This window comes from Columba livia, chromosome 3, assembly GCF_036013475.1.
Source record: "Columba livia isolate bColLiv1 breed racing homer chromosome 3, bColLiv1.pat.W.v2, whole genome shotgun sequence".
Taxonomy (NCBI): domain Eukaryota; kingdom Metazoa; phylum Chordata; class Aves; order Columbiformes; family Columbidae; genus Columba; species Columba livia.
Genome location: NC_088604.1, coordinates 8,806,016 through 8,830,352, shown reverse-complemented (window position 1 = coordinate 8,830,352; position 24,337 = coordinate 8,806,016). Strand labels below are relative to the sequence as shown.

The 24,337-nt window shown below is 43.1% G+C and overlaps 1 protein-coding gene across 3 annotated transcripts in view; it reads left to right on the top strand.

Annotated features, from left to right (window-relative positions):
- The window catches only part of KLHL29 (kelch like family member 29), a 419,493-nt gene that overhangs the window by 152,723 nt on the left and 242,433 nt on the right, over positions 1-24,337 (top strand). For all 3 annotated transcript variants that reach the window (XM_065055772.1, XM_065055771.1, XM_005510118.4), the window contains one exon: positions 6,825-7,130. In XM_065055772.1, coding sequence (XP_064911844.1) covers positions 6,870-7,130 — 261 coding nt within the window. In that variant the 5' untranslated portion in view covers positions 6,825-6,869. The remainder of the gene's footprint in view (positions 1-6,824; positions 7,131-24,337) is intronic.

Genomic DNA, 24,337 nt, shown 5'->3' with positions numbered 1-24,337 from the left:
TTTTTTCTTATTTTTATGTCCCAAAGCATTGCCTCCTGCAGCATATATTTGGAAAATTAAATCCTATATAATCTCTTAAATCTACTGCTCCTTTATCACTTACTGGGTTAGGATTTGGGCTTTTTTTTCCTCCTCCTTTCTTTTTGAAGATCTGATTGTAGCAAAGCAGCTCAAGTCTCTCTGCCTTGTCTTGGATTTTACAAGAGCTTTACAACTGTTTACAAGACTAAATCAAGGGTTTACAAAAGTAGACCTTGCTTGATAATAAAGTTGTTTCCTTGCCCCTCAAATATTTCTGGGTCTTATCTTTCTACACAGCTGCTTGTAGTTCAGCTTTACAGAATCTCTTGATTGGATTCCTACTGCCTTGGTCTAACAAAGAAGTCATTCAACGGAGTCACCCAGATGGAAAAAAAGAAGTTAAGTAAAAATTGTGAAAATGGATTAGTCAGATCCATGTAGGCTTATAACAGTGATTCCATATGTGTCTAAGAAAGTCTTTTTAGGTTATAAATAACGCAGAGCTCGAATAAAACATCTTGTTTGTCGCACTGCTGAGGTGAAGGGGAGCTCCTGAAGCTGCCACGTGTGCCGGCACCCCGTGTTATTTGTATGATTTGCTTAAAGACACATTTACATGTGTGTAATATGTGTGTTTGTATGACCCTACTGTTGAGTTACGTTATAAGCAGAATTTATGGTAACATCAGTGTATGTCAGTGGGATTTTGGTGCCGTATGCTTACATTGTGTCTTCAGCCCTGTGCCTCAGGAAGAGGTTGTTGTGTCGGTTGCTCTGATAAAACCGCATCCAGGAGCGTTTTCCCTGCAGCGTCTATCTGAAATCATTCACGCTTAGGTACTTAGACATCTTCTTCGTTATCAGTTACAGCTCTTCATGCTAGATCTGATTACAGCAAATCTCTCTCTTCTTCCTCATCTGTGGCTTTTTTTGTGTGTTCACCTCCCAAAATACTTAGGCTTTACATGCACTTAACTGCTTTTGAAGCTCTGTAATCGGCTATTTTATCTGTGCTTCCGTTCATCCAGTCTGAAAACACGTAAGACTATTTAGCTCCTTGTTTTAATGCTTCAGACTCTTCATTTCTTTCTTCTTTTCTTCCATTTCCCTAATGACCGTGTATCTACTTCCGTTGCTCTGTCTCCCAACCTCTCTTGCCTATCATATTTCTCTAATGTTATTATTTAAAAGGTAAATTTAGAAACAAATGCTTACCCAGGAAAAATTTAAATTAAAAGGCTGACCTTTATTTTTGAAGTCACTTAATGAAGTTGACTAATAGTCTAAGAAATCTGATTCTCTGGCTTCAGACTGGCTGAAAGCCTGTTTTTCTTTATATTTATATCTGTGAGGACGGGCGTTTTAAGGAGACCTTGGCTAGATAAGCGTGGAGAGCAGGGGAAAAGCTGCTCTGAGGCTCGAGCCGGACTGTCATTTAGAGGAACGTGAATAGCAAACATTTTTTCTGCGGAACAGTGAGTGTTTTGGGCTTGGGGGAAGAAGGGCTGTGTTTAAATGTGTGAAGCATAAAACGAAATGTTAATCATTTAAGGTTTAATAAATCTGCAGCGAGGATCTGTTTGAACCTGGTAAGGGGCCTGTAGTTAGCACGGCGCTATCTCGAATGCCGCCGGTCTTTTTCTTGGCTCTGTGTGTGTGGGGATCTGTGGAAACAAGGAGCAAATGAGCTCGCCTAAGAGATGTGGTGAACAACAAGCACCAGGAGGAAGGTGGTTTTAAACTAAGAAGGTAGGAGGATTTCCAAATGGCCATAGTGTTTTGGATACATTTGGAGGCTGGATGTGTAGGTGCCCTACGTTGTAGGCCTGAAGACGCTCAAGTTTTGCAGAAAAAAAGTCCCAAATTCTTATTGTTGAGCAGTCTGTTTATATGAGCCATTTCTAAAACTCCTGGTCACGGAAGAAGTTGTTTAGCAGGAGTACTCTTGCATTTTACTTTCCTTCAAGAGTGATAAATGTATAGTAATTTCTTTTTATGGTCTTTCTCACCATTGCATATTCCGGCCTTGGAGGGGCAAGGAGAGATGCCTGTCACTTTCCTCAGAAGGGCATTTATTATTGCTTCATCAGTCTGTTACTCATCCCTGTTCTACCCTCTTGCTAGGAAGGTAAATTACAGAGGAGAGGGTTGGGTTCATGTATGATCCTCACAATCCAGAGCACCTTGCACAACCCTTCTCTGAAACCAAGAGGGCTGCCGTGGTTTGGCGTGTTTTTTGTAGCACATACACGGTGATGCAGGCGTTGGGGACTGAGATGGGCATTTTGTTTGCTTTGCCGTATCGCTAAATCTCATTTCAGATTTGTCATGGGATTTTTCTCTTCCTCTGCTGGTTTGATCTCTTTCCTTTAGCTTCTAGGCTTTTCCACTGCTCTCCCTTAATACCAATTTGATCTCCTTTTTGCTTTGAATTTATCAGTTCATCCCGTGGCAACTATGGGTTTCTCTCTCTTCTATCTCTTTAGTAGGGTGTTGTTTTGGTTATTTTTTTCCTCTAAGAGAGTTTTTGTTCCTTTTGGTTGCACAATAAAATCCTTTGATTCTATGTGACAAACAGGAACACATGTTTCCTTTCTAGTCGAGATTAAAGACACCCGGCTACTCCAGTGATTATGTCTTGAGCAGAGAGTGGGAGAAGGCCTGTCTCATTGACTTTACACCTTCACCAGATAGGATGTCAGCAGAATTAGCTGTACAGAGTGATTTTCAGCAGTAACAGCAAGCAGGATGCCTCCTCATGGACTTCCATGCTGAGATACGCAAATCTTGGGTTCTTTCTATTGCCGGCTGTGTCTACATCGTGATTTTATGGCTGTGACGTAGGGCAAATGTATCTGAGATAGCTTTAAGCTTATCTGCTCAAGAACTGACTCCTAGATGCGGCGGCGGGGAGCTTTGTGCTAGCTGAAAAATTGGACCCAAACGGAGCTTGATAGATCTCTACTTAGGCCAGGCTTAGCTGGGGCAGTGACTTAGCACAGACAGCACTGGGGGTGCCACGAGGCTGGAAAACAAGGGAAAGTCCTGCTGTTTAGAGGGACCTGAAGCTATTTAAGAGAAAAATGGGTGCATGTGAATGCTGAAAAAAACTTCTCTTGGAAAGGGAAAACATAGGAATTATTTGCAGGTGTTGATATTGGTATTTGTAAGTATTAGGTATTGATCTTTCTCCTTCTCCCTGTCTCTCCAACAGAAAGGTGGTTTGTTTTGGTTTTGTATTTAATTTAGTTTTATTTTTGTTTGTTTGTTTGGGTTTTTTATTATTATTATTTTGTTTTTTAATTCCTTAAAACAAAAATTGATGTCAGGAGAACTTTAGCTGACAATGGGGTGTTTTGGTCCCAGCGATGACTGGGTTAGGATGCACAGGCTCCGTCTCTGCCGTTTCTCAAGATGGTTCGTGCCGCCCCGTCTCGAGTTCCGTGCAGAGGAACGCGATGATGACACTTGGCTGGGGACACACTTTGTCGCAGAGGTTGATGTTATGAGTACGAAGTACGTTTAAAGCTTTATTATTATGATTATGATCCTTGACAAAAATAGTCTAGACAAAGCATAAACTCTGGATCCAAAAATACATTTAAAAATTAGCTAGCCTGTTCACAAACCATTTCTTACCTCACCCGGCAGCTATTTATGAGAACATTTTGTGTTGTTTCTAATTTTAAACAATTAATAGCGAGCACTAGCAGTTGAATACCCATTTATTAGATAGTTATCCCCTCTGGTTTTTCTGCACATCTTGTTGCTGTCAAATATCTTTGTACCCAGCCAAAAATGACATGTTGAAAGAAACAGTGTATATTTAATGCAACCTATAGAAAGAAAGCTATGATGTTCAGCCCTGGCTTTTAATTTTTATTGCGGAAATACCATGAAATACAGTAGCTGGACAAAGAAGTGAATTTGCTCTTGAAGAAAGTGGTGGGTTTTAAGTCAACTTCTTAATGCGCGGCTTAGTCACCGGCTTTTTTTCCTGCTTGTTATTGACGTAATTGCCTGTCAGTCTCATCTGATAGTAGAATTGCTGGGGGCACGGTGTCTTGGATCGTGTGGCAAAAAACTGCCAGCTATTGACTTGTGTGCATGTGTGCCTGTGCTCTCCGCGGAATTAAATGTCAGATATACTCAAGCGCGTGGGTGGGTGGGGGGAGATGTGATTTGGTTCTCTCTGGTTGCCTTGTCAAGAAGTGCACTAACACAGCTAACGGAGATCCTCCAGCTCGGAAGGAGAAGGGCATTCGCTTGACAGCCACCATCCAAACAGTCACAAAAGATCGCTTCACACAGCGCCGGAGACCGCGCCGGTTTAAAAGGAAACTTGTTTCCAAAGGCAAGGAATAATAAAGGATATTTTGAAATGGTAGCTCGCAGTGTACAGCCTGGCTTTGTATAAAACAAAAGGAAGGGGGTTGATACCTGCAGAACTTCTTTGAAAACATTATTTTTAGGTACTGATTTTATTCTGAGCTGGTTGCCATTAGAGGAAAACTGTGATTTCTTCACCTCTACTAAAACCAAAGTTTTGGTTTTCACTAGAGCACTTATGTCTCTGTTTTTTGCCATGTTCCGTGTATAGCTGTCGTTTCCACGCAGTCCTCTGGAAAATAAGAAGTGAACTTTGTGAATTAAAGTATCCAGCGGGCACAAAAATACAGGCAAGAATAATCTAAGTAAACATCAGTGAACCGCCAGGCCTCAAATCATCAAGTCAAATCTTGCATCAAATCCTAATGGAGAAAAAAAAAACGCTGGCTCTGTTGGATTAAGAGAAACGTGAATTTGGTGGTCAACACCTCCAGCACTGCGGTGTTGTCCCCAAAATGCGCTCTTGCTGGAGATGCACAGGGGCAACAAAACCATCGCAAATGCAGCTTCTTGGAAGGTTTGGTTCAGAAGATAATAATTATTATGGGAGGAATTATATATATATATATATATATAAACATTTGTATTATTGACTTTTTAACTGAGGAAGAGTCTTCTCTTCTCTGAGCTGGTAGCTCTCTGGTGAACCAGGTGAATCTTTAATTATTTAGTCCTAATAGTTGGTTTTGTTTGCCTTTTTTTTCTTAATTTCTACCAGATGAATAACCAACATTGTTGATAGGAGCAGTTTTATGGCATTTCTAAGTTTTATCTCTCTTAAACAGTTTCTTATCTTTAAGTTTCTGGGTGAGTTTGGTTCCAAATCCCTCCTCAGCCATTGTAAGCAAGTGTTTTTACTGTCCATTTTTGTATCTAAGAATTTGTGAAACAAAAATTGCTCCAGCTGACCTGATGTTATTATTACAAAGAACTCGCTCGATCGTGTGATGCAAATAAAATAAATCAGATGCTGCAGTGACCTAGATACTCATTATTTATTTATGGGAATAAATATATTTAGCATTATTTGTGCTGTTCTTCAATTCCAAATGCTGTAAACTTTCACTTACTCTGAACTCTGCCGGGAAAATAGCATTATTGCCACCGTTCTGGAGGTTAGGAGGGAAGACTTAAATAACTGCTCTAGGCTACATAACATATAATTATCAGAACTAGGATTAGACGTTGGGAGTCTCAGCTCCCAGCCCTGTGTTGAGGCATCTGCTGGCAGATAAAAATCTATGGATAACAAAGACTGGGGAGGTAAGGAATGATAAGGACAGGATGATCACACAAAGAGACTTGGTCATTTGATCATTTTAGGTGTGTTAAGTGGTTTTAAGTCTGGCCAGAAGCACTGAGGAGACAGGACCTGCCCGTAGAGCGGGACCTCGGGCTCCTGTAGGAGCTTCCAGTGAGGAGGCCCAGCAACAAGTTGGGGACAGGGCTGTGTCAAGAATATTTGGCTCTGAGAACAGAGACGTAATGGATAGATTTAGCAGGTAGATTTCTCTCCCCCTGATCTTTAGGATTCATATTTGGTCATGCATCAGGTGCAGGAAAGAGCTACAGAAAGGATGTGAAGGCTACTGAGAAAACTGCAGGACGGAGCTGTTGGAATCATTTTCCTGCTGTTAGAAGATATGAATGATGATTTTCTTCTAACCTGGCTTTTCATGGTTTCTGTGCAGTTGCTTGTTATTCTGCTGGAGAGTTTGGACAGATGGTACTTCCTCAGGTGTGAGGGATTGGTCTCTCCACCGCATGCTTGTGGTTATTCAAACTCCCTCATTTGTGTTCTGGATTAAAGTTTACTACAACACTGCTCTCTTCTTCACGACATTCAGCTGGGAAATGGGGAGGAGGAGTGCTCTCCTAAAGCAGAGGAGGCATGGCAGGGACTTGCCTTGGTTATTACAGAATCATAGAGTGATTTGGCTTGGAAGGGACCTTCAAAGCTCATCCAGTGCCACCCCTGCCATGAGCAGGGACATCTTCACCCAGATCAGGTTGCTCAGAGCCCCGTCCAGCCTGGCCTGGGATGTCTCCAGGGATGGGGCATCCACCACCTCTCTGGGCAACCTGGCCTGAATCTCCCCTCCTTTAGTTTGAAACCATCACCCCTTGTCCTTTCACAACAGGCCCTGATAAAAAGTCTGTCCCCATCTTTCTTATCGGCCACTTCTAAGGACTGAAAGGCCACAATAAGGTCTCCCCAGAGCCTTCTCTTCTCCAGGCTGAACAACCCCAGCTCTCTCAGCCTGTCCTTCCAGCAGAGCTGTTCCAACCTCAGATCATTTCTGTGCTCCTCTGGCCCCTCTCCAACAGGATCCAGAAGAAGCCCACAAAATAATAGAGCACAATCGCTGTGGTGGGACCTTATTCCTTACACCTCTCTGGTTTTACTCTTCCAGGCAAGCTCTCGAGTTCCCTTTGAGAAGAAGCTGCCCTCCATCGAGATGTCACGGCACCACAGCCGGTTTGAAAGAGATTATCGTGCCGGGTGGGATCGCCGGGACTGGAGCTCGGACGGGAACCACGTCAGCAGCACCAACTGCAGCAGCGCCACCAGCACCAACAGCACCAACCGCCCCGGGCTGCTGCCCCTGCCCATCGTCCCCTCCCGCCTCCCCACCCCGGCCACCGCCGCCTGCACCACCGGCAACACCGAGGTCATCACGAGCCTGGTGGCCAACTCCTCGCCAGCTTCAACTACCAAAGTAAGAATTTGGCCTTTTGCTGTTGTTGTTGTTGTTTTTTGTTTGGTTGGTTTTTGTTTGGTTGTTTTTTTACGGGTTTGATGCGTGGAAGGGGTGTTAGAGATGGAGCTTCATCTGGCCCTTTGAAAAATCTGTGTTCATGGTATAGCCAAGAGGAGGAAAAGAAATACGGACAGTCTGTGTCTTTTTTATTCTTTAGTGTGTTGTGCATACACTAGAGTAGGTCTTCTTGCTCCGCAACCAAGGGTTCCCCAGCTCCTTAGAGACCCAAGCAGAGCAAATAATCATAGAATAATCATAGAATTTCCTTTCAGCACTGCCTACATTTGGGCTTTCTGTTGCTTCCCCTGGGACGTGTGGTTCCCACTTTTGCTTTTGGGAATGTTCTTCTTGTCTGTTGACCAAGGCAGAGCTGCGGTTGACAACAAGTGGATGTGGTTTTCATCCAGAGGGAGCGGAAAATGACTAAAGGGCGTAATTTTGGCGTTCTTAGTTCTCTTCAGTTGGTACTTTCCTGTAAGGTTCTCAAAGCCCCGTTCCTAAAGCCGATTGGGGTGTAACAGTGGGACTGCTATAACCAGGCTCTCTCATTTGTGCAGAAATGCACACCAAGGAGTAAGAAAATGTTAAGCGGCAAAGAATTGAAATCATTAGTAAACCATTGGGCTTTTTTGTTCTAATACATAATTGGAGGAAAGAGGGTGACTTTTCCTTTTTTTTTAACATTTGGCTCTTTTAAATCCGCAAAGTACAAGTTGTTATTCCAGTAGAAAGTTGGGGTTTCTTTCTGCATGCAAATTCAGGTGGAACAGCTGGGGAACAGAAAACTCTGGCAAATTGTAAAGGTGACCACAGCATTAGGAAAGTGAGCCAGAAGCACTGCTGGTTTTCTTTTTATGATATTTAACATTTTCTTTCAACTTGGTTTCATTTTAATAACTGCAAGTGCCAAATACAGCAGACACAGGCAGAGGGAAAGGAGACAATAAAGTTATTTAAAGTAAGCCAAGAGCAAGCTGAAATTTTACTGCAGTACCATTACTATATTGATTTTTTTCACACTGTAGAAAAACAAGGTCAGTGCTGCAGAAGGAAACATTAGGCCAAAGTTTATGGTGTGATTGGTGTTAAAAATTTTCCATGGCATCTTCAAATTATTTTCATTTGAAAGAAGCCAATCGGATTCTGATCAAAACATATTTAGAGTTCTCCAGATGCTATCCACAGATAGATGCATTTCAATCATGCTTTGTGCGGAGAAGATTGAGGCAATTTTGGAGCCAAAGCTGTCATTTCATTTATCATGACCTTTGTTCCTGGGTCTGCTTAGAGTCCAACAATTGTCTGGAGCTGATCAGCCCTTTTCCCAGATGTTCAAAACCATTTTGAAGCGTTGCAGTGCCAGTAAACCATGTGTTTATTGGGGGAGAGGAGGCAGAACAGCGAACTAAATGCCTTTTGATCATATGCTCAATGTGAACTGTCTTCTAAATTACCTTATTAGACAATTTTCTGATGGCTTTCATTAGTAGGAATGTTTTGGCAGGAATAGATCAAAAGCAATAAATAGGCAAGAATGGAGGTAACATGGGACACTTTTTATTCTGAGAACTGTTAATCAGCTGTGTAATCTCCCATAAAATAAATGTGAAAAAATGTGTACAGTCTTTGCCCCAGCCTCTTCTGCTGAGAATCAGCTAGAAGCTCTAAAAATTCAAAATCGCATGTACTAAAGAGGAAAAAAGTTTGAAAAACAGAAGAGAGGTGGGGAGGATGAACAGAGATGTAAGGGTACGGTGCCTCACAAGCTTCCAACTAATGATGTGGAACAGTGTCAGGAAAAAACATCAGGTGCTCACACATACTCACGTTCCCCCTGCCTGGCTGTGTCTCTCTCCTTCACACGCAGCAGATTTACACCTGCGGTTACCAGTGTAACCAGCCGGTGCCTTTCCCGTGCAGAATCCAGCTAATGGTTAGGCATGAAAAATTAAATCTGTATAATGAGAAATCACAAGTCAGAAGAATAACACGGTTGTTTGATGTAGTTTTAAAAACAGGAATGTGCCGACTTGCCTTGAGCTGTGGAGGGTTCACCGTCTCCCCTCCGCAGCCTTTTTGTGAGTCTTTATGGGGTACCAGCTCATGGGGGACAAGTGTCATTTAAGCTGAATTTCTTAGTTCTGTTTTATGCTTGGGAGCGGGATATTTGATGTTTTACCTGCCATTCTGCAGTCTGAACCTTCCCCAACATTATGGCCAATGTCATTAATCTCAGAGGCAAGGGGGTGCGCCACTCAAGAGGGGACATGGTGAATAAAGTGTCATCATGGTATGGAGCAAGAAGATTGAGAACCTGGTTCTCCTTGTCTCATTGTCCAAGGATATGGGTACAGCCAGCAGTGTTCCTCCAGGCTGAGGACTGGAAGGACTCTGTGTCATCCAGTTACCGGTTTTGACTTCAGCATATTTTCCTGAGCTGATCTGAAGATCTCAAGGCATAAAGGCCAACTGTCCATCTCCCTTCATTTTACGTTCCAGTTAATTTATTACCCTGCCAGTTAAAAGTTTGTTTCATTTTTTTTATATAAACCATTTAGTCTGTCTTCAGACTTGGGCATCCCCTCCATTCTTCATTTGCCTTTGAAAATATAGGTACCAAACCCTTTCAGCATCCTTTCAGCATCTGTCTCGCCATTGCCTTGCATGGCGATGAAACCATTCCCTTCTTCAGTTCCCATGTCTGCACAGCTAATAATTGCTCCAGACTTCTCCACCAAAGTGCTAAGTCAATAGTTATTAAAAATACATATACATGCCATTGTCCTCCATCATGTGTTATCAGAGTCATAATCTTGACAAAGACTGAAATGGGGTCTCTTTGACAAGATGGGTCTTCTGGATACCTCTGTTGGCGGACATTGGTGATATTCCTGTCCTTCAGCTCCCGAATAACCGAATCCTGAAGTGACAAATTCAAAATGGAGGAAAAAACTCCCTTTTCTCTCTGACATCTAACCAGACTGTGAAATTTGCTGTGCTGGCGATGGAATCGGTCAGGGAATTCACAGATAAATGGCTTTAAGGACCACTAGAGTATCTAATCTGGCTGAACCATTTGGTCTTAAAATTATTATGTAAATGTGCGTAAGATTAAAGACTTCACCCCGAGTTATGTGATACGAATGGAAAAAGCATTGGAAGGGAGAGAAAAAGCTGATGAAATTAAGTGTTGGAGGAGGTAGAAACCATCTTCAGAGGGAACCTTAAGATATATAGCACCAGCTATGAGGGGATGGGGTTGGCTCTCTGTTTTTATGCTTCTGGAAGAGCTTTTTACATCGTTCTGTGGAGGGCTTTAGAAGGATTTTATTACTAATTATTAATGTGTAGGAGAACCTTAGAACTAATTATACTTTGCAGACCTTTGAAATTTATTCTCAAAGCGTACCTGTAACCTTCTTACCACAGATGCTTTGGTACAAATCACACTTAGTGCATCTGCCACGTTTAAGTGGTTACGAGTGTTTGGTCTGAGTTATTTAAACAAAAAAAGAGCTGTATTTTCCCTTAGTTTTTGCTGAGCAAAATGCCGATTATACTTCGTGCTGCTGGAACCCGTTTCACCTGAGGCTGCCAGAAATCATCAGAAAAACCTATGGAAACCTCAACAACCTATAAGAAGGGGATTAATGTTGGACTCCCCATGTACCAACAGGGAAACTGAGGGACTTGGAGGTAGAAATTATTGGTTTTTCTACTCATTCTGTGCCACTGTGAGCAAACATGCAGCTCTTTTACTCAGTTCGGCTTTTCTCCCCTGGTGCTGTGTCCAAAGCAGTGGGCTGCAGACCAACACCCCGTGTTGGGAGGGTCTGATGAGCCCTTCGATGGAGATATTTCCTCAGCTTGTCAGTGCCCAAAGTCGGGGATCAGAGGGTGAAGTTCCTGCCGTGGAACCACTGCGTTGACAGCAATTTGTCACACTGAGCCCAGGCAAGGATGGTGAGCACAAGTGTGATGAGGAACGGCTGAGGGACCTGGGGCTGTTCAGCCTGGAGAACAGGAGGCTGAGGGGAGACCTTATCACTGTCTGCAACTACCTGAAAGGAGGTTGTAGCATGGAGGGGGTTGGTCTCTTCTCCCAGTAACAAGTGATAGGATGAGAAGAAATGGCCTCAAATTGTGCCAGGGGAGGCTCAGATTGGTTATTAGGAAAAAATTCTTCATAGAAAGGGTTGTGAGGCATTGGAACAGGCTGCCCAGGGAAGTGGTGGAGCCATCATCCATGGAGGGGGTTAAAAGATGTTGTAAATGAGGTTCTTAGGGACATGGGTTAGTGACAGTGTTGGGTTAATGGCTAGACTCAATGATCTTGAGAGTGTCTTCCAAACAAAATGATTGTATGATTGAGCTCAGGTTTGGGTTTGGCTGTGTGCAGTGGGGTTTTGGGGTTTTTTCCCTGTGGTGAGGTTGTTTGTTAGTAGAAGGAAGCTATCAAAGAAATCCATATGAGACTGCAACGCTGCTTAAGATATTGGCAACAAAACGGTCTAAAATTCATTTAAGGATGCTGTACACCATTCCAGCTATGTTTGCTGTTCATCTCAGCATCTTCATTCTTTGTTGCTTTTCCGAATTACTTTGCGAGTTACTTGTACAATTTTCTCCATCAAAGCTCCTGTATCACAGCTTCAATTTACAAGTGTTGTCATGGGCTGTAATTTGAAATTTTATTACCAAGAGATTTTTTGGTTATAGAACATTTACTTTTATCATCTCTATATTATTTTTAAATGCCTGAAAAGATTGATACATCAACAGAATCTGTGCAACACCAGGCGAGATCTAATATTTTTTTTCAACCTTAATTTTAAAAACCCTTTGCTTGGAACATAAATTGATTCTTAAGCCCCTACACGCTTAATGATTTGTTATTCTCAAGGTTAAACCTATGACAAATTTTATAAAAAAGCCAGTCTTCAGTTTTGATAAGATTTTCTCCAGTTGAGCTCAGGTTTAGCTGTATAGTTTTAAGTCTCTAAATAGCATAACAGAGATGTGGTCCTGGCCTCCTGTACTTACAGTGCTCCCGTAGCATTTAAGACTTGTGCGTGTTGTTGCTGCTGTAGTTGTGATCCCACTGTGGTTAACCACAGTTATGATGTGGGAGAGAAGGCGGAGATGGTAAAACATTTGTTAACGTCTCTGGGAAGTCAGGCAGGGACTGCAGGGCAAAAATTTGCCCCCACTGTCGTTGTCCCCGTGAATCACTGCAGTGAATAGCATTAAAAAATGCGTGGGGAGGGAAGAAAAATAAGTCAGTATGGCCGAGGAATGCGTGGTAAAAAGGAATGAAGTGGAATGGCACAGAAGCCTTTAAGGTCCAAAAGAATTCAGTTCCCTCAGCAGCATTGTGTCATATGCAGATGATTTGCTGTACGTTGCAGAACTTGTGTTGCCTGTTGTATTTCTCTGGGTTTGGAGGTGAAGATGTGCTAAGCTGGCGTATGGCTTCCACAAATATTTAAAATATTGATTAAGCGGAGGAAAAACAAACATGAATTGTTTTTCAAGTTATGCGTTGTGTTGTACATGACTAATTACATACAACAATTTGCTCTGCAACAGTAACTGAAATTTATGTACTCTTTTTATTATAAAACATAAGAGGCTTGCATAAAGAGGGAGATTATAAATATTGGAATACAACAGTTGCTAGAAAACAGTAGAAACATGCAGTGATGAAGTGTATAGGATTTGCTCTTCCAGCTTCTCTGTGCAAAGCTACTCTTCCACTCCCCCGAGGGTTTGTATTGATAGCTGGCATATTTTTGTCACCATTTCAGATAGTCGCCTGTCAATTCTTTGATCTGGACACAACACAGCAATCCAGCCCAAGTGCAATGATGGCAAAAGCTGTGTTAAAGATCCTACTAAATCTTCTGGCAAATGACTGTGAGGGTGAGGTTTCACTTGCTGGTTGTCAAATACTGCGACTGTTTTAGTTTATTTTTTCCAGGAGCGCGTTTTTACCTATGAATAGATTTTTAAAACAGAGTAATGTCCAGTTTCATTGCTAAATGAGATGAAAGCCCGTTCCCACCTACACAGAGACTTCTGGTGCATGTCAAGCTCTAATAATGACAGACTATGGCATGAATGTGTAGGAAATCAGAGCAGTGCCCGGAGTCTATAAGACAAGGGCAGGTTTTTCCTGGCACCCAAGTTGCATTCTCCTGGTTCTCTAGGTTTGAAAGTTCACTAACGTTGCACAATTTACCTGTTGTGTTGACACACCATGTAACTGGAGTGCAGCTTCCAGATGGTGGCATCTGTGAGGAGTCTGCAAACACTAAAATACAACCAAAACGTATGACGTTGGTCATGATCTGCCATCGTACCAGCCAAGCTTGGGTGAAACCAACAGAGTGCACCACAAAAAAATAGCGGTGTGGTATCCTCTTGGTATCCTCAATTAATTTTGAGAGTTGCTTTTGAGGGATGGACAGAGCTTGTGCCGGGAATTAGAGGAGGAAACACAGATTGTTGACTCCTGGGAGGCTTTTTTTCTTCTTTTTGCTAATTACAAATTGACCAAAAATCTTGGTAAATTGAACTCAGCAGTGACTTCTGCTGAAATAATCATGTTAAGCTATTAGGAAAAAGTTACAACTCCTGGGAGGTAATTGTGCCACCAGGGGACAAGAGAACAAAGTGACATCAGTGGTGGGTTCCAAAACTGACGTGTTGAAGGGCTTGAAGTAGAAGAACTGATTTGTCCCTTTGAACAAAGTGGAAAGATGCTTTGGGCTTTTTTCAGGCTCCTCTGTAGAAGGTTGTTCCTAAAGATCTGTGGCCCTAGAGAGGCCTTAAATTGTGCTGATGATCTGTCGCTTCCTCTTACCATCTTATTTTAGTATGTTTTTTCTCAGATGTATTTTTCCATATTTTTAACAGCGGAGAAATTGGAACATACAAAATGCGGTTGCAGTTTGTCAACTTTTGCAGCTACTTGATTTGACTGAAACTGCTCTGAAAGCCCTGGCGTGCTAATTAATCTGTAAAGTCACAAAAAGCTGCTTGGATTTTTTGACTCGCAATGTGTTTATCATCTGTCGAAAGAGCTGAGAGGTCTGGCCGGTTTCTGTGCCCAGTTCCATTTGAAGATGAAAGGCAGCGGTTTTGAAGCACTAATTGACATAGCCAAGTGCTTACAAGGTCACAAACATGACAGCTTTGGATATAGAAAAAGGCATATTTCTAGGCTCTGACACTTCGATCAAGAAGTATCTTGACTTCCAAAAGGGATAAATATCAGTAATAACAGTAACCTAAACAAAATGCGTGTTGGCCAGGATTTAAGTGCTTGTTTCTTTGAAATGATTGAGAGTTCTTTCTGTTTTCTTCTTTCTTTCACATCATTACTTGGTTTTCACGTGTGTTAGTTGCAGATTATCCATTAAAAATGCAGCAGGATTCTGCCACGCAGGAGGCGTGAGTGTTTCATTAGGAAATTTGTCCCAACCTCCTGTCAGGCTACAAAAATCCTCCCTGAGAGCTTCTGTGCCCATGATTTGATGTTGATTATAGAGGTTTTATTTTCAAGAACTGGCACTTCTAAAGGAGGGCAGCTTATCTGAGTTAGAGATGCATAAAATCCTAAGGTTGGTTGCTGTCATATAGGAATGTGTTGCTATTGTCACCATCAAACGTAGATACACAAATCATTTTACGAGCAGCCACTTGGCGGTTTCCTATTATTTCTGTCATTGGCTAACTTTGCCAGGTAGGCCATGGAAATCATTTTCAAGAAAGCTGGTCCTTTCTCAAATAGTAATTTGTGATTTTGGTGTTGCATGAAGAGGGTAATGTCAGAGAAGTCATTGAGAAAGGGGATGAGTAGATTAAGGTATATGAGGAGCCCGATGCAAACAGTTTGTAGAAGGCTGCAGAAGTGATTGAGTGGGATGTCTCCATACCATAACTTTTATTATAAGGAAGACAACGCTCATTTTTAAAAACACAACTTTAATGCATATCGGAAGGGAAATAAATAGTTCGCCAAGCAGATAATATTTTCTTCATGGCATTGTTTTTCTCAAATTCCTGATTGATTCGCAATTTTCAGTATAGAAGTTGCTTGCAAAACAAATGAACCAAATGAATAAAAAGAAATAGAAGTGATCCAAGCCTCACCTCTCCCTGTGATTTCCATGGGCCTTGAGTTCCTGCTGGGTATGAGAGTTGTCTGTGAAGCTGATAGACACAAAAATATGGCACTGGGGGTGATAAAGAGTGCACTGAACTCTGCTCTCTGGCTCCTGGTACTGCTGGAGGCTCCACTTGGAAATGCTGGACACGGACTGACGTGCTCTGGGCGTACGGGGAAGTTCTGATCAACCAGAGCTGACACTCCAAATTGACACTAAAGCAGCACCACCGCCCTCACTACAGTCCTGAAAATCCTCTTCAAAAAGTGCCCAGACCTTTAAGAGGAACACGAGGATGTCGCGACTCGATGGCATGAAACGCGGGCAGCCTGTTTGCGCCGCCGATGTGATGCCAGGAGTCACGTCGCATCGGTGACGCTGAACGGCGCTCCGTCCCATCCAAACAGCGCGCGCGAGGTGCCGATGTCTTCTGCATAAATGGAAATCCAGTGAGTCACCGTCTTGAGAGTGGGCAGAACACGGGCTGATTGTCAGTGCCTGCGCGAGCACTGCAGGGGGGACCACGGGAGGAATTCCTCACGCTTTTTCCCGGCTCCAGTTTCACTCTCCAGAAGCAGCTCTGATGAAGGTTTATAATTGGCCATTGCTTTTCAAAGTAGCATGTAGAAAAGGTTAAACTTGCAGGTTATTAGTTGGGTTTTCTCTTGAAATTTGAGGCATTCCTGTCTGAGTGCTGGTTAACTGATGTAACACCCTGTTCTTGGCTGAAATGGGCACTTTTTAGCAAAGAAAATGCACGTTTTCCTTTGGTTTGGAGGAACTGACTGTTCTGACTTCTCCTAGAACTCAGTTGGCCTCTTCTGGTTTTGGTTGTTCTTTGCTCCTGTCAAGCTGAAATATGTGTGGTTATTACCCACCAAACTGGTTCACTTTGGAAAACAAAGCTTGTAGAAGTTCTGCAGAGAAATATATGCTGTCTGTAAAGTGGTGTTTGTATGTAAAGCGATATGCACCCACTGTATAAATAATGAATAATAACTGGTAATAAATTCTTCATATCATAGCATTATTTCTTACTGTTTATGATCCCAGGTCTTTTATGGTAATCCTGAAACAAAGCGCTCAGAAGTATGTGAATAATATTTACTACTGCTATGTTGTTGCACAAACATGTCAAGAAAGAGAAGCTTCTTTGGCTGTGTAATTTGAATGTTTAAGATTATATATTGTTTATATTAGAGTATGATATATAATTAAAGATATCCTTTTATCCCAAAGGAACTTAAAATGTTATACAAAGTCCTTGCATTTGAAACCACTGAAGTAATGCATCAAGGTACGTTTGTCAGCCAGCAAGTGGAACAATCCCAGAGAGCAATGCTGGGGATAATTTGACCACATGTTCCCCTGGAAATCCATGTTTCAGAAGTGCCAGTCTTTATAAGAGGAGCTGTGTTGTACAGGACCTTGCAGAAGGATCCAGTAGTTCATTGGTGACAACCTCCTGGTGGCACAGGAATTGCTCAGCCGGCATACAAGAGCCAAGCAGGCATGGCTGGAGGCCGTCCTGCAGGACGTGGAAATCTTGAGCGAGCTCACATCAACAAAGGAGGTTTATGGGCTACCACCCTCGTAGTGAAGAGTTTCTTCCTTATATCCAATCTAAATCTACAGTCGAACCATCCTTAACGATCTTTCAGCTTCACCATTGTTAAGCTCTAGACAATCAAAACTCTCCCTAACATGCAGGGCTACCCCACCACCTCTCCTTCCTTGTCTGTGTTCTCTGAAGAGTTGATAGCCATCCAGTTGTGGGAGTCATCCCACCGTGTTTCCGTGATGGCAACTACATCATAGTTTTCCTACTCCACAGTGGCTTCCAGCTCCTCCTGTTTGGTGCCCACGCCGCGTGCATTCCTGTACATGCACTTCAGTTGGGCTCTTTATCTCACCACCCTGTAGGAGGAAGAACCTCAGAGGAAGCCTCCTGTGTTTCAGATGGTGCACCTTGCCCTCTGGCCACTGGGCTCTGTCTTCTTTGTGCCCTCCTGGCGGGTGTTTGTAGATATTGATGAGATCCCCCTGAGCCATCTCTTCTTTGTGCTGAACAGTCCCAGCTCTCTCAGACTTTCCTCATGGGGAGAGGAGAGGAGAGGAGAGGAGAGGAGAGGAGAGGAGAGGAGAGGAGAGGAGAGGAGAGGAGAGGAGAGGAGAGGAGAGGAGAGGAGAGGAGAGGAGAGGAGAGGAGAGGAGAGGAGAGGAGAGGAGAGGAGCTATGCAGATGGCATTTAGAGACACTGCTTTCTTGTGCAGGTTTAAAATTAGGAAAGCTGAAGATTAGCAAAGTGCTGAAATCGGCAAGAGACAGGAAGAGCGGGAAGAAGAGTGCCTGTAAATTCAAGTGGCAGCAAAAGGAAAATGTGGGCCCACTGCTCAGTGGATAGAGGGACATTGTCCCAAATGGACATAGGAGAAGCAGAGTAACTCATGCCTCCTTTGCCTTCGTCTTTACTGGCAAGATCTCTAAGATTCTCGGTGCAGGATCTAAAACTGGAGCAGATTCCCAGAACAGCTGCAGAATCTCCACCACTGGAAGCACTGCAAGCTCGGGTGGACATGGCCAAGAGCACACTGATTTAGCACTGAAGTTCACTTTGTTTTGAGCAGGAGTGGACCAACAGATTTTCCTGCTCCGGCGGGGGAGTTGGACTAGATGATCCTTCGAGGTCCCTTCCAGACCCTAAGATTCCGTGATGTGCAAAGGTTCTTTCCAACCAAAAGCATTCTATGATGCATTCATGACATCCAAGAATTGAATCACCACTTAAATATACTTCACAAGGCAGAGTCTTGTTGGTTTGCTTTAGAGCAATACCCAGAATCCTCATCAGCCGATAAATGCTAGAACTTTGGACTTATTTTAGGTCTTCTGAGCCTAACTCCTATCTTGGCATAGTCATCACAGTTTTGTTTTTGAACAGCTTGTTTCCTTTAAAATTTCTGCCTCGTGCTGGGATGGAGTAAGAGTGAATAATTTATCTTCCTTTTCCTCAAAAGCTGAGCAATAGTTATACCCCACAAGGATTTGAGACATTATTATCTTTCTAAGCTTCCATTAATTATCTTTATCATCCCTGCTTTTAGAGGTCTAGCATTTATCTTTGCAAGGTTCTTCAAGCTGGATTATAGAGGAAAATTTGAGTGTATTAATTCCATTCTTGCTCAGGAAGTTTTAAACTCCATTTTTTTTCCACTGCTTGTGGTAATTCTCCTGGTAGTTCTCCTGTGACCAAAATGTCTGATGTGTAGAATTGATGGCTTTTAAGATCATCACGCACTCATACAGAGTCTTCTCAGGGGTGAACAACAGAAAGACAAAGGGTAATGCACCCAAAGTCAGCAAAGGAAATCCTGGTTAGAAAGAGAAAGAGAGGGAAGGGAAGGGAAGGGAAGGGAAGGGAAGGGAAGGGAAGGGAAGGGAAGGGAAGGGAAGGGAAGGGAAGGGAAGGGAAGGGAAGGGAAGGGAAGGGAAGGGAAGGGAAGGGAAGGGAAGGGAAGGGAAGGGAAGGGAAGGGAAGGGAAGGGAAGGGAAGGGAAGGGAAGGGAAGGGAAGGGAAGGGAAGGGAAGGGAAGGGAAGGGAAGGGAAGGGAAGGGAAGGGAAGGGAAGGGAAGAAGTTATCCAAAATCCAGTGTAGCATTGGTCTGCTCTGAGCAAGAGATGTTCCTGGGTGTTTCCATGAGTCCCTTCCAATGAGACCAGTCTGGGTCATTTCTGGTAGTGAAGCCTGTAAACAGCTGTGGAGAGGAGTCTTTGAGAAAAGTTAGTCTAGACTCTCTTAAAAGGTTTCCTTCAGAGAACAGAGAGATGGCACCTGCCATGCAAAGGTAGTTATGGAAGTTACCTTGACCTTAACAACAAGTCTGCAAAGCCAGTCTTGCTTACCTGGCCTTGTGACCCCTTGGAAAGGAAGCGGATTTGCTCTGCAGCAAAGACCTTTTGGGTCATTCTTTTGATATGGAACAAAGACAGTGGTTCAAAAACAGAGAGAGGCAAGGCAACTGCAGCAGTTGCTGAGCATCGTGCCTTTTTGCATCCAGTTCTTTGAACTCAGAGATTAAACAAAACTTAAGCAATGTTGCAAAGTTTGTGGGCCAATCCAAGTTTTCATGCATTTGTCTTTTCACCTTTCTACTTCACTCTCAACATCTTTGTCCTTTTGTCCATTTTGCATCAGACACTTGATTTAAACCTTTCTGACACTTCCCACAGTGTATCTGACTGTACTGGAAGCGCCATCGCTTGCTGGCAACTGCCACTGAATCACGGGTAAGAAATGAAACACGCTCGGCACTTGCCACGACTGTTTTGACCTTCTGTTGTTTTGGCAAATAGAAACCTCTGTGAAAATCGGGCTGTCTGGAAAATAAAACTTATTAAAAAAAAAAAAAAAGAAGGAAGGAAATAATGAAAATGCACAAAGATTTTAAACGTGATCAGATACTCTTATTTCTTTTTTTGTGTGTCCGTTTTGCAGCCAGCTCTGCTCACAGTACAACTGCATTTGGCTGGGTCTGCGCTAGTAGATCAAGCGGTGCCAGGGCACAGGCCCAAGAGCTGGAACTTGACCATCTATACCATTAAACCGTGAGCACAGGCTCTGCCTCGCGCTCGGCCTGGGCCAGCTAGTGCTGTCATAAACAATTCCCAGGCCCGGCTTGGGGATTAGCAAGGCCCAGTAGCTGTTCCCAATTGGCAGTTTGGATATCGCTGCCGTGTTCCGGAGGGTAAAAGTATATAATCCTGTGAATGTGGCCAGGCTGTAGCATCATTTGGCCTCAGAACCGTAAAACGGGTCCTGGCCCTGTTTAGTTTTCTAGTTACTGGGATGGTTTTATGTTAAAGGCAAATGTAATTGGTTTTACTTGATTTTACAGTTTCATACTTGACCGAGTTGTAGCTGAACAATAAGGAGCACGAGCACATCTCCACTGTGTTTTTCTCAGCCGATGTTCCTGTGCACTAGCATGGTGTGGTCTGTCCCTATTGTGAATTGTCACAGCAACTAGATTTGTGAAACCGCTTTCCCATTGCGAATAGAATATATAGTCTACGGGAGTCCAGAAGTGTATCTTCTAGGGAGTTGTTTCAGCTGTTTTTCAGAAATCTTTGTCGTCGTTTTTCACATGGGCCACCAATTGCTGGTGAATTCAGTTCCTGTATCTGAATGAAGAATATGTTCTGCAGAAGTTCCTGGTGCCGGGGAATGATTTTCATCTTTTCTGTTGGATCTGGAAATACAAGATTGCGTTAGATCCTGGATGGGTGTTGGTGTGCAGCTAGGATGAAAGATCACGTTAGCCATTAAGAGTTGAAGTAGAAACGCCTCTCGCTACCTGAACAATTGATTTTTCACTTAGTAGACTGTCTGTTCTCTTCCCTTCTCACCGCAGCATTGAATAGAAAATAATACTGCTTTCTGCCAATGAAGGCCCAATAAACCTGTGATAGTTGCCAGCACTGGGGAAATTCCAAGAGAATGGTTGTAGCCTTTTGTCCTGCCCTGTTTTCATCTGCACGCTGCCATTTCCAGCTGCCTGAGGTCCAGTTATGAACGCATCTTGATTTTTTTGGAGACAAAGTAGAAATGCCTTTTCTTAACACAAGCTGCCTGATTCCATGAGCAGAGAGCTCCAAGCTGCCTCGTTGGTGCATCCTTCTAGTGCTGTGAGGGACCTGAGGTTTTGCTTTACCTTCAGCATTTTACTCATCGCATATGAACTGAAAGTCACGTTCCCACAAGCAGCTCTCGCGGACCCCACACACCACAGCCTGGGCACACAAAGTCAGAGCAGCACAGTCAATGTGTCTGTCTCCATGTAGGGTTGATTTTTAGTCAGTGCTGACAAATTTGGAGACTTTTCAGTGCCAGTTATCAGAAGTATCTATTGCAGGATGTGTACACTGGTGCATTTATGATGGCACCTGGACAGAAATCCGTGAGCATATGTTACATTTGCAATATTTCCCCTCAGAAGAGGCTGTAGAAACCAAGCTTGGTGCATCTCACCTCTGGTGTTATTCCTTTAATACCCCTGGTGACTCACTTTCTTCATCCCCTCAACCATAAAATCTGCCAAATCTACCATACCTTTGTAGAGGAACAGTTGATGAGTCTGTTTGATGAACAGCTTAGGGGTTAATAGTGGGGTGTTTTGCCGGTCGGGTTCAGTCAAATGTAGCACTATTAGCACTGGGTAGTTGTTCAGTGCTGTTGGAAATGAGCTTCTGTTTCTCAGCTCTTTTCCCTTTGTGTTTCTGCTTCGTTGTGTTTAGTGCCCTGGCTGTTCGCTTCTCTTTTGGAGGTGAGTGTTCCTGGGCAGAATCAAAGTGCATAGATGGAGCGATGTGCAAATGTGTGAACTGCTGCTGAAGGGCTTTTACAAGAGCTAGACTGCTTGGAGAAAGACAGACAGACAGAAAGACAGAAAAGGCAGAAACACGAGAGAAAGATGAGAGAGAAAGAGAGAGAGAGAAAAAGGAAGGAAGAAAGAGAGAGAAAGGAAGAGAAAGAGAAAGAAAGAGAAAGAGAGAAAGATAGAAAGAGAGAAAGTAAGAAAGAAAGAGAGAGAGAAAGAGAGAAAGATAAAGAGAGAAAGGGTAAGAAAGAGAGAAAGGAGGGAAAGGGAAGGGGAAAGGGAAGGGGAAAGGGAAAGGGAAAGGGAAAGCGAAGGGGAAAAGGAAAGGGAAAGGGAAAGGGAAAGGGAAAGGGAAAGGGAAAGGGAAAGGGAAAGGGAAAGGGAAAGGGAAAGGGAAAACGAAGGGGAAAAGGAAAGGGAAAGGGAAAGGGAAAGGGAAAGGGGGAAGAGAAAGGAAGAGAGAGTAAGGGAGGAAGAGAGAAATAAAGAAAGAAAGAGAGAAAGTAAGAAAGAAAGAAAAAGAAAGAAAGAAAGAAAAAGAAAGAAAGAAAGAGAAAGAAATAAAGAAAGAAAGAAAAAAAGAAAGAAAGGAAGAAAGGAAGAGAAATGCACTTATAGGAAGCAAATCTAAATAAGCTCCCACTCCACCTTTTTCAATTTACTGGAGGAAATATCCTTATTCATATCATTTGACTTTTTGATTGTTAGATCAAATTGAGCCAGTTGGTTTGAGCCTCGGTGATCAGCACAGAAGTCCTGAAAACCTCTGTTTAGCTGCTCCCTGGTCTCTGGGCAATTGGTTTGCTAAAATGTGCTGTAATAACCTTTTAAGAGTCGCGTACCCGTTCTTCAGTGCGGACCCTGCCGTGCATTGTGATTGCGCTATCTGTTGCCTCCCTGAATGTTCAACGTGATCAAAGTGTTGTGCTGTGGGGCTTGGTTTTGGGGGGGAGTTTTTCTTTTTGTCTAGGTCTGTTTTTCCTCCCGCCTACATGCTTTTACTTTCAAAATACAAACTCACATCACTTATTATCCGTTAGTCTCCGTGTTTCAATCCTCCTTTTCTTCCCTCCCACCCCTTTCCTCTTTAAAGTATCTGCTTAGTAAAGTATTGAACAGGCATGCTGAGTAGCTCTGATAATTAGGTAATTTGAATTTGGGGATGGATGTTAGACGTTAGGTCGTGGGATGGAGGCCGGCTGTGTTGGAAGGCAATGTATTCTGTCTCCGGGGAGGAGAGAGTGGAAATGCCCTTTATATTGGCACCGTTCGCCGGGTTGCAGCGTGGAACACGAATGCGACTGCGTGCCCTTGTTTGCCCTCTTTTCTCAGGGAAAGCAGCAGATGTTGGCAGTGAATACAGGGAAGTGCAAACGGGGAAAATAATGAACTGAAGTGGTGGCTTAATGGAATTATTAATGGGATTTGTGTTCAAATAGTGAACAAGGATTGATTTTTATTAACATAGGTTTTACACATGTAAACTTATGCAAAAGATTATACCACGCTTTTCCTTCTCTGGCAGAATGTTTATAGAGTACGCTGTATGCGCAGGGTTCTCCGAACCTCTTTAAATATTGCCCTTTCTCTCACTTATCTCACAGTGCTTCTCAGTGTGTAGCACTCCCTACAAATCTGTATAATACACCCAGAAATTTGACTGAACAGCATGGAAACCTTGAAATTAAAACCAGAGTAGTAGGTGTTCAGGGGGAGTTTGGTGTTTGCTTGTTCATTCTCACCAGAAGAAAAGGTGGGAACATGACGGATAGCTGAAAATGCTAAAGTGCAGCTCTCTGCGAGCTGCGAGGCCTCTGCTGGAAGTGGCTACAGACCTGCAAGGTGGTGCTGGAGACGTCATAATTATGAGCTGACATTTAAAGAAATGTCAGAAGCATTCAAACAACCCCCTGCTCGCCTTCCACCCATGTATCTTTTAGTGTCCCCGATCCTGCCATCTGTTATCCCAAGGACTTCGTTGTTTTATTACCTTTTTGTTTGCTTTTCTGGTAAATATTTTGTTTATCCTCCATGCCTGGCATGTGCTTCCAGAGATTGTTTGCAAGCCCCTTGCCCTCTTCATACGTGGATTTCTTCTATGGAACTATTTACCACCACGAGGATGGCAAAAACTAATCCTCTGATTATGGCTGGGCTGCAAGATTTCTGAATGCATCTGTATTTAGGAGCAGACTTTGCCAAATACCTGTTTGGGGTGCGTATAGAAAAACATATGGTATTACTAAACATTGTTACCTGTCATCTGCTTGCCTGCTTCTTGTGTTATTTTCTTCACACGGCGTTTTCTTGTAATTTTTTAGATGTGAGCTCTGCAAGGCAGGGACTGTGCCATTCCTGGCATTTGGGAAGTTCTTTGTTCCATTTAATAGATTTTTCTGTTTGCTACATGTCTTTCAAAAATCCAAGGAAAATGCTGTTTCCTTTCTGCCTTGGTGCAGCAAGGTCTGTGGGAAGTTCATTGGCGACCATTAAAAAAGACTTTTCCCGAAACAGCTGCCATACTTTACTGGTATTAGCGATAATGCTAAAGCGCGTTTTATGCTGCTAATCCTAGTTCAGTGCATAAAGATAAGAACAGTCATTAGAGGCGAGGC